Source organism: Somniosus microcephalus, chromosome 13, assembly GCF_052327205.1.
Source record: "Somniosus microcephalus isolate GS21.2 chromosome 13, FLI_Smic_1.0, whole genome shotgun sequence".
NCBI lineage: Eukaryota > Metazoa > Chordata > Chondrichthyes > Squaliformes > Somniosidae > Somniosus > Somniosus microcephalus.
In genome coordinates this window covers 1233356-1244060 of record NC_140999.1, presented here as the reverse complement: position 1 = coordinate 1244060, position 10705 = coordinate 1233356, and the positions used below count along the sequence as shown (strand labels likewise).

At 51.3% G+C, this 10705-nt stretch overlaps 1 protein-coding gene across 2 annotated transcripts in view; it reads right to left on the bottom strand.

The window, feature by feature from the left end:
- Nucleotides 1-158: 158 nt before the first annotated feature.
- The window catches only part of upf1 (UPF1 RNA helicase and ATPase), a 101440-nt gene continuing 90893 nt past the window's right edge, over nt 159-10705 (bottom strand). For both annotated transcript variants that reach the window (XM_086004312.1, XM_086004313.1), the window contains exons 19-24: nt 8049-8223; nt 7374-7455; nt 5102-5266; nt 4103-4323; nt 3333-3452; nt 159-2947 (exon numbers count right to left, since the gene is read on the bottom strand). In XM_086004312.1, the coding sequence (XP_085860438.1) occupies nt 3336-3452; nt 4103-4323; nt 5102-5266; nt 7374-7455; nt 8049-8223 (760 nt within the window). In that variant the 3' untranslated portion in view covers nt 159-2947; nt 3333-3335. The remainder of the gene's footprint in view (nt 2948-3332; nt 3453-4102; nt 4324-5101; nt 5267-7373; nt 7456-8048; nt 8224-10705) is intronic.

The following is a 10705-nucleotide window of genomic DNA, read 5'->3' as shown; positions in this document are numbered from 1 at the left end:
AAGCACAATATTAAAAATGGCATTTTACATGACATTCTTTATCAGAAGTGTCAAACAGAATGAATTGTTCAACCTGACCAGGTGACAGGCTGGAATCTAATCGAGGGGTGTAGATGATTTAAAGACAAGAGGCACATGAATTAAAAACTGACACCAAGTTTTATGCAGAGCTAATTTTATTAATGGTTCATGTTACAGAGACAAATAGATTTAAAATAAAACAATTCAGATAGGTTTGGAAAAAGTTATTTTCCACTCAACAGATGCAGAACCAGCACCAGGGTCGTCATGGATTTAAAATCAGAACCTCCTCTTCCTGCTACACAAAATAAAACACAGCACAAAGCAGGAGTCAAGCAGTGAAGGGGAGGGTGAATGAAGGTGATCTCCAATGGATTAGGTTTTATGGAGGGCTCACAGCTGGATAGAATGAATTACCATAAACAAATGCAACTATGAACTTTTAACAAATCTGCCAGGAAGCCAAAACAAAAAAAAACAAAGTTTCATAAAAAGGAGAAATCCTTTCAGCTAGACCCTGTGCCCCAAAACATCTCGACCACTTGACAGGAGGGGCCGCAGCGTTTGCACCCGTCCCGAGTCCACAGCAGCTGCCTGTCAGACCGCTGGTCACCAGCAGGATTGGCATTGCTGAGTAATGAGACCCTCAGCTGCCCAAACCCACACTCTACATACGGCCATTAGACACAACAGGCTAACCCAACGGTGTTCCTCAGCAACACGGCCTTAGTCTTCACATCCAATGCGGGTCATACCACACAACTAATGGGATCGACGCCTAGCAAAAAGGGATTGGGCCGTGAAAGATGTGGCTGAGAGTGGAACAAGCATCACTCCCCATGTAGATTGTTGTACCTTCAGCAGCTCAGTCCACTGAAAGGCAAGATTTGTTTTAAAAGCCCAAAGCAGAGGCCTGCAGTGACCTTCACTTCGCACACGAACGCTGTGCCTTTTGGTTTTAAAGTTGAATTTCTGGACAGCTGCAAGAGTTCTCCAACATTGTGTAACGTACAGCACACTCGGGGTTAATTGCCAGGCCTTTTAGAAGCTGTGGTTCTGTATTGCAGCCAGCTGGACCGCTCCTGCTCTGCCTGGTACTCAGAATTTTCTTGCCCGAATTCATATGGGAAAAGGCAGAATTTATAGACCAGAGTGTCTCTGGGCAACAGCGACTCGGCAAAGTGCGACAGTAATACAGAAGATGATGTGCGGCACCCTTTCTAGACTCATCCTAGTGTCGTTAGGTTAAAACCCCAGCCTTCATTCAGTGCTCAAGACCGTAACCCTGAACATCATACATGGGTGCGAGAGACAATCGTCTACGCTTTCTGCCATTAACTGCTTCCGGTAGTGATGGAGAGTTCTTTACTTTCCAAAACAGCTTGGGTTTAAAAGTTGTTAGATTGGGGGCTGGGCCCAGTCGGAATCACTGCCAATAGTCCCTGCACTGGCACCAACACATGCACTAAAGCTTTTCTAAATGTACTTGTTTAAAACAATTCAGTAATTAATACAAATGCCACCGAAATTAATGGGAAAAAAAAGGTTAAGTTTGGTATTTTAAAAGCTTTCACTATCCGATTTCCAGTTACTAGCCGGTGATGTTCAGTAGACAAGAATTAAACAGCCACCCAGACAATTTGAAGTGTTCCTGCTTCCCAGAGCTGCTGAGCCGAGCACATCACCTCACTCCCATGTGAAAACATTCAAGCGGCTCTCCTGCCACTGGCTGCTTCACGAAAACTCTCACCGTCAACATGAACAACCTCCTGCCCAACAAAGAGAATGCTGCAGCCACTCTCCTGCTCGAACTGGCCCTCTGACCTCACTTGATTCAGACATCAGGGGTCTGAAGCAGGCACCAGTTACTCACCGCTGCAATCACTTTCTGATCTCATCACTCACAGCCAGAAGCTAAAACAAAGTATTTGGAAGAGGATCTTCTCAAACACAGAACATGAGGGGGAAACATCCACAGCAGCTGATTAACCAGTCTTGGTGTGACTGATTGCTCTTTCCCGGGGAGCAGTGGCCAACAGCAGCTTCCCTGCAGTTGTGTTTTTCTAAAAAAGGTAAAACTTGCAAAAAGAAAAGTCTGAAGAGCGGAATTCTCCCACAGCCCAGCGCTGGAATCGGATAGCCAGTCCACAGATAACCCTTCAACAACCCCAACTCTGAACACGCATTAAAACCAGTTAGTGGAAGATTTGAGAAAGCAACATGAAATGATAGCACTGGGCAGAAAGCCTGCATCGAGATCAACTCACGACTTTGAAGTGAATGAAGGGGTGGAGGCAGAAGGCAGCTCTGTGTCAACTGGGTTTTGCCAGAAATTAATCTTCGCTTCTCGACGGTCTAACTGCTGAAATTTACAGTTTAATCGCTAAATGTAGCGTCCAGAGAACAACTGAGAGATAGAACATTCCCCTTTTATTCCCAAAACCAAGAAGGTCTCCCAGCTCCTCCAGGAAACGGGCGGTCCAGATGTGGCAGATAGCGGTTGGTTGAGCGCGAGCCCCTCCTCTCTCTCCCTTGTTTGACGAGGTGGGAGCAGGGTCTCAGCGGCTTGTGGTATCTTTCCAAGGGCGAGTTGCGTGGTAACAGCAATAGAGTTTAGTAGATGTGTGAGACCAGGCCGGGCCTGGCTGACAAGGCACACAAGTGCCATCTATTTCTTCGTTCCTCCAGTCACTCTCCTCGTCTCAATCTGCTAGCAGTGGTCTCTCTCTCTCTCTCTCTCTCTCTCCTCCTCTCTCCCTTTTCTCTTCTCTTCCTCTCGTTTGGTTGGTTTCTCTCTCCTGTTGCTCTCTCACAGTTGATGCCTCGGTAGTCGCAGTGGAAACAGGTATCCATTTTTGTTTTTTTTCCCCAGATTGAATTACTGTTGAACTAAGCTTGGCTCAAGCCTAGCTCGCCTCTCCTTAACCTGGAGAAACAAGGGGACACGTCAAATATCCAGCACAAAACCACAAGGCTCTCCCCTCATTTCACTTACTCAACTTTCACCCTTTGATACCAGAATGAATTGTTGTGAAATTTTAATTACAGGTAACAGCTGGACCCAACCCAACCTCACTTCCACCCCCCCCCCGACCATCCCCAACCTCACTCTCCCCTCCCCCACACCCCCGAGCCCCAACCCAACCCCACTCCCCCAACCTCACTCCCCAATCAACCCAGTGTCAACAGCAAACACTTCCAGGTCAGGGTTAGATGCAGATGAAAGCTTTGTAAGGATGGGCAGAGATCCCCGCCTCACGAGATGCCTGTAACCTGATGGATTGAGCAGTGACTAGCAGAAGCTTGCTCACGTTCTAGTACTGTGACAGCCCGGTCACTCCATGTTGATACGCACGTTCGCCCTGGTAAGTGGAATCCTGCGACAAGGCCACATCGATCTGAGACTTGAACTCGTCTCCCAGGTAACTGTCCTGCAAATACAGAGAGTGCGGTTAAAAATACAATCCGTGGATCCAATCAGCACAAATCATCCAGTGCATCCTCGAGGTCTGTTGTCAGTAACTGGATTAAGGAGCTTAACTCCCAAACCCACAGAGATTTTAACATTTCAGAACCTGTTGATTTGGGCTGGAGGTCGAATTCTCTATAAAAGAATGGACAGCAACTTGCATTTCTATAATGTTCTTAATAGAGGCAGAAGACAAACCATAAACCAAAGGAGGAAGCGGATCCAAAGTTTGGTCACAGATGGGAGTTTTAAGGAGGTGGGGAGAGGGAGGGACTGCCAGAGAATGGGGCCTAGACGGCTGAAGGCACAATGGTGGGGTGAAAGAGGGAGTAGCCAGGAGAGCACTGGAATAGTGGAGTCTGCAGGTGACAGGGTACATGAGGGTTTCAGCACCACAGGGGCAGAGACAGGTGATATTACAGAGCTGAAAATGGTCAGACTTTACGATGGAGAGTGCGATCCAAAGCTCAGCTCTGGGATCAGGATACAAGTCAACGGATCAGGAAAATGTAAAACTCCAAAAGCCCAAGTGTAGAAGATTCTCACTCTTGTAAAATGGCTGAAAGGTGGACAGGTGTTCGTGCGTGGAGTGCAGACAGTATAAAGATTTACCTGAGAGAGTTCTGGCTGAGAGAGGCCTGGCTGGCTCATTTGTGAAGGCTGGCTCATCGAGATGTACCCCTGCGTCAGAGGGCCCTGAGAGAATGGCTGCGACACCACATCCTGACTGGCCTGGCTGTTGGGCAGGTTGGACTGGCTGCTCAGCTGGTTCCCCATGCCACGGTTTCGCTGACGAGCCCCACGGCCAACTTTCCCTTTTGGAATGCCACGACCTTGAAACAAGAACACACACCTTGAAACTGGCCGCCAGGTGTGACCTGGGCGCAGCCGCGCTAAACACAATGTTTCCTTGAATTTTTTGGGGGTCTGCAGCCCCTTTAACGGGCTGCGCGGCCCATTCAAATTCTCACGCATGTGCAGTTTTCTTTATTTAAAAGTTGGTGCGCCGGCTGTGCGGAAGCTCGACAACTGCGCAAGTTTAATGGGAACATTGGCTAAACACATCTAAAACGCAGAACAGCGCAGGCCCCTCGCCCACTGCACGTCCTGTACCCTGGAATCCCGCTGCCCAAGATGCTGAAGAAATTGGGTTTCCATTTTCAAGGTGCAACCCCGTGTACAATTGCGGAGCGAGTTGGCACAGGGGCTCCATGTACCAGGGGAAGTGCCCGAGAAGCCAAGCACGGAACATGCTCCAATTTCCCTTCCTGGATCAGCCATTCAAAGGTCAGGATCAGAATTACAACGCAGAGAGGAAAGCATTCACTGTTAAAATGAATTCTTGCTAATGTTACAGGGAGTGTTAGCTGGAATTAAAGAACCCAAACTTCACCCCAACAGTTTCCACAAGTTCAAAGATCAAACCTCCAGGGAAGTGTCACGATTGTGGGTTGTAAATTTTATGTAAAATATGAACCCCTTCCCAATCTGAGAATCCAGTACTTACTGGTGCTGGAAAGCAACGTCAAGTTCTCTCCACCCCCTCCCCACCCCACCAGTGACCAGACACACCAGCCCTGGTTCACAGACATCCCATCACACAGCCCTCACCTGCTGCTGGTCCATTCGCCTGCCCAAAGTATCCGGGAGGCGGCATTGGAGGCATCATCAGATTGAAGGGGATGGGGATGTTCATTGCAGCAACATGGCTGGGACTGGCTCCAATCATCCCGATCTGGTCATGGGTTTGGAAGTACATGTTGGAGGGACGTCCCGCTGGAGGGGAGAAAGATGCAAACATTAGGAGAAACTTGACAATCACCCAGCACGGAGTGTTTAGACGGGGAGACGGGGGAGGAGCGTATAGACCGGGGAGGAGCGTATAGGCCGGGGAGGAGCGTTTACACGGGGGCGGAGTGTTTACGCGGGGAGTTGGGGCGGGGTGTTGAGAGAGGGAGACAGTTTTTACACAGGGCGGTGGGCGCAGTTGGCTTGCTGCCAATGTTCCCTGTAATCTTTTTGGTTGCGTGACCCTTTAAGTGGCTGCGCTGCCCATTCAAATGTTTGCGCATGCGCGGTTATTCCAATTGAAAAGCCGGCAGGTGGCCTGCACGTGAGCTCCAGACTGCTGCACATTGCTTGCTGCATTAGGTCCCAGAGTCGCAATGCGGATTCCGCCCACTAAGGGGCACAATGAACATGATCTTCACCGCGTGTCAATTACAAGAGAAATGCAGAGAACAGCACCAACCGATGTACATGGCCTTCTTTGATCTCACAAAGGCCTTCGACACTGTCAACCATGAGGGATTATGGAGTGTCCTCCTCAAATTCGGCTGCCCTCAAAGGTTTGTCACCATCCTCCGTCTGCTTCACGACGACATGCAAGCCATGATCCTGACCAACGGTTCCACCACAAACCCAATTCACGTACGAACCGGGGTCAAGCAAGACTGTGTCATCGCACCAACGCTCTTCTCGATCTTCCTTGCTGCAATGCTCCATCTCACCCTCAGTAAGCTCCCCGCTGGAGTGGAGCTAATTTACAGAACAAACGGGAAACTGTTCAACCTCTGTCGCCTCCAGTCCAGATCCAAGGTCGTCCCATCCTCTGTCGTCTAATTACAGTATGCAGACAATGCTTGCGTCTGCGCTCACTCGGAGGTCGAACTCCAAACCATTGTCAACACCTTCACCGAAGCGTACGAGAGCATGGGCCTTACACTAAACATCCGGAAGACAAAGGTCCTCTACCAACCTGTCCCCCCGGTTATCAAAATCCATGACAAGGCCTTGGACAACGTGGACCACTTTCCATACCTTGGGAGCCTACTGTCAACAAGAGCAGACGTCGATGATGAAGTCCAACACCGCCTTCAGTGTGCCAGTGCAGCCTTCGGTCGCCTGAGGAAGATGGTGTTTGAAGACCAGGACCTCAAACCCGGCACTAAGCTCATGGTCTACAGAGCAGCAGTGATACCCGCCCTGCTGTATGCCTCAGAGACATGGACCATGTACAGCAGGCACCTCAAAGCACTGGAGAGGTACCACCAACGCTGCCTCCGCAAGATCCTGCAAATCCATTGGCAGGATAGGTGCACCAACGTCAGTGTTCTTGCTCAGGCCAACATCCCCAGCATCGAAGCTTTGACCACGCTCGATCAGCTCCGATGGACGGATCACATCGTCCGCATGCCCGATACGAGACTCCCAAAACAAGCGCTCTACTCGGAGCTCCGGCACGGCAAGAGAGCCCCAGGTGGGCAGAGGAAACGCTTCAAGGACACCCTCAAAGCTTCCTCGAAAAAGTCCAACATCCCCACCGACACCTGGAAATCCCTGGCCCAAGACCGCACAAAGTGGAGAAAAAGCATCCGAGAAGGTGCCGAACACCTCGAGTCTCTTCGCCGGGAGCAAGTGGAAGCGAAGCGCAAAGAGCGCACGTCAACCCAAGCACCCCACCCACCCACCCCTTCAACCGCCGTCTGCCCCACCTGTGACAGAGACTGTAGGTCCCACATTGGACTCATCAGTCACCTGAGAGCTCATTTTTAATGTGGAAGCAAGTCATCCTCGGTTCCGAGGGACTGCCTAAGAAGAAAGTGGTGCTGTCTCCCTCTCTCCGCTTCACTCACCACAACAGCAGGATGGGAACAGTAAGAAATGCCGACACAGTATCACAAGCTGAACTTAGACAGCGAGCCCCACGATAGTGACCCCAACAGTGGAATCTCAGGAATGCAGCCACCGTGAATCGGGTAAAAACTGGTGGGACATTTCCTGTTGGCTTCAGATTCTGTTCTTGAGCGAATCCACAATCAGGTTTTCTGCCCCAACTGTTCTCAATTCACATTGGAGATTAAGTGAGCGAGTGCAACCTTACCCTGACCACTCCGGTCATACACAGAGCCTGGGATGATGGCCTCTCGAGCATCGTACATAGCCGTGGTCATGAACCGGGCTCCCTGAAACACAAGGATATCGATTAGAATGGGTCTGCTGTAGAATCACGGCCCACAGGACCATCAATATTAATTAGAGTGTTGAAGAACACAGAATTAAATAAAGCCCAAAAAACTATCAAAAGCTGTAATGGGAGCAGTGCAATGGGGGCAAGTAATAGATTACGACACACTGTGCGGAGAGGGGTCAGACCGCAGTCACTCTATATGGGGTCAGGTCGATGTAGCGAGCTCAGCCATCAAGCAGCAGTTGGGAGCTGCCACTCGCTGCAGAGATCACAGGCCAGCCAGCAAAATAAATAAAATTACAAGCGGGGAACTCACCCAAAACACCAAGTTAAAACATTCACTAAATGGCCAATTGTGAAGGTGACCCACCAATCCCCCCACCTCTGCTCTTCTACAACTGGTCCAAGGGTTGACTCCAAACCAAGAAAGAAAAGAACGTGTAAACAGAATCTGCCACAACCGACTGGCCTGCATACAGGACCGACCCAGTCTATCATACACTGTTTCACAAACAGGGGGACCAGCTCGCTGAGATAGATTTATACCAGACAGCCAGCAAGCTTGGTCTGGCCGTATGGTTTGCTCACCGGATTGATGGTGTTGACAAGCTTCCGCGGTTTGCTGAACTGCATCAGACTCTCGCGGAGATTGTTCAGTGGTCCCTCCACCAGCACTTTCTGCTCTTTGTAATAATTCAGCAGGTGATTCCACAGTGGCTGTTTGGACAGAGCCTTTGGATTCCCCACAATAATCACACCGTACCTGCAGACAGCACATCGGTGAGTTCCAACTTAAATCAGGGAGAAAAAAATCTCACCGTACACCCCAACTTACCCAGCGCCCAATCCCACCGTACACCCCAACTTACCCAGCGCCCAATCCCACCGTACTCCCCAATTTACCCAGCGCCCAATCCCACCGTACTCCCCAATTTACCCAGCGCCCAATCCCACCGTACACCCCAATTTACCCAGCGCCCAATCCCACCGTACACCCCAACTTACCCAGCGCCCAATCCCACCGTACACCCCAACTTACCCAGCGCCCAATCCCACCGTACACCCCAATTTACCCAGCGCCCAATCCCACCGTACACCCCAACTTACCCAGCGCCCAATCCCACCGTACTCCCCAATTTACCCAGCGCCCAATCCCACCGTACACCCCAACTTACCCAGTGCCCAATCCCACCGTACTCCCCAATTTACCCAGCGCCCAATCCCACCGTACTCCCCAATTTACCCAGCGCCCAATCCCACCGTACACCCCAACTTACCCAGCGCCCAATCCCACCGTACACTCCAACTTACCCAGCGCCCAATCCCACCGTACACCCCAACTTACCCAGCGCCCAATCCCACCGTACACCCCAACTTACCCAGCGCCCAATCCCACCGTACACCCCAATTTACCCAGCGCCCAATCCCACCGTACACCCCAACTTACCCAGCGCCCAATCCCACCGTACACCCCAATTTACCCAGCGCCCAATCCCACCGTACACCCCAACTTACCCAGCGCCCAATCCCACCGTACACCCCAACTTACCCAGCGCCCAATCCCACCGTACACTCCAACTTACCCAGCGCCCAATCCCACCGTACACCCCAACTTACCCAGCGCCCAATCCCACCGTACACCCCAATTTACCCAGCGCCCAATCCCACCGTACACCCCAACTTACCCAGCGCCCAATCCCACCGTACACTCCAACTTACCCAGCGCCCAATCCCACCATACACCCCAACTTACCCAGCGCCCAATCCCACCGTACACCCCAACTTACCCAGCGCCCAATCCCACTGTACACCCCAATTTACCCAGCGCCCAATCCCACCGTACACCCCAACTTACCCAGCGCCCAATCCCACCGTACACCCCAACTTACCCAGCGCCCAATCCCACCGTACACCCCAATTTACCCAGCGCCCAATCCCACCGTACACCCCAACTTACCCAGCGCCCAATCCCACCGTACACCCCAATTTACCCAGCGCCCAATCCCACCGTACACCCCAACTTACCCAGCGCCCAATCCCACCGTACACCGCAACTTACCCAGCGCCCAATCCCACCGTACACCCCAACTTACCCAGCGCCCAATCCCACCGTACACCCCAATTTACCCAGCGCCCAATCCCACCGTACACCCCAACTTACCCAGCGCCCAATCCCACCGTACACCCCAACTTACCCAGCGCCCAATCCCACTGTACACCCCAATTTACCCAGCGCCCAATCCCACCGTACACCCCAACTTACCCAGCGCCCAATCCCACCGTACTCCCCAATTTACCCAGCGCCCAATCCCACCGTACACCCCAACTTACCCAGCGCCCAATCCCACCGTACACTCCAACTTACCCAGCGTCCAATCCCACCGTACACCCCAACTTACCCAGCGCCCAATCCCACCGTACACTCCAACTTACCCAGCGCCCAATCCCACCGTACACCCCAACTTACCCAGCGCCCAATCCCACCGTACACTCCAACTTACCCAGCGCCCAATCCCACCGTACTCCCCAATTTACACAGCCCAATCCCACCGTACTCCCCAACTAGCCATGCCATTCCTCTAAAGTGTTCTGCCATTAGCAGCCACACAAGAGTGACCCTCTGGACACGGGTGTGAAGGAGAGTGTATCAGAGGCAAGTGGCCGTATAAGGAACATGTAGCTCCAGTGTACTGTCCCATTGAATAGGAACAATAGGCTGAAGTTTAAATTCTAGTTGTTGGAATCCAAACACTGCTCACCCACAGGACATCTTCCTCCAGTCAAGCAGAGAACAACTAATTAGCATTTTTGAAACTAAGCAGAAGAGACAGTCTATTGGTGATGTTGGCGAGAGGCGGGGATCGAAGAATGAGAAGAGAAAGAGTTAGGAGGAGGGCAGAGAAGCAAGTAGACTCAAGCGGACAGGCATCATGTCCTGTACACACCAAATTATAGAATGGGTGTAAATACTGTTTACTGAAGGTGTTGTTATTAAAAAAAAAAAAAATCCTCCCCTCCCACAGCCAGCAGAAGATGCATTCCAGCGTCAGATAGTAGGGATAGTGGAGACATCTGTAAGACAGCTCAAGAACAAACTGACACTGTGCTGCAAGATACAGCCCCGCACAAACACAACCCACACTCACCTCTCGGAGAGGGGAGTCTCTGGTAGGGAGGGACCCCACCCAGAACCAAGGACTGCACTGTTATCCCCAGCGACAACAGATACGATGGGAACACATAGG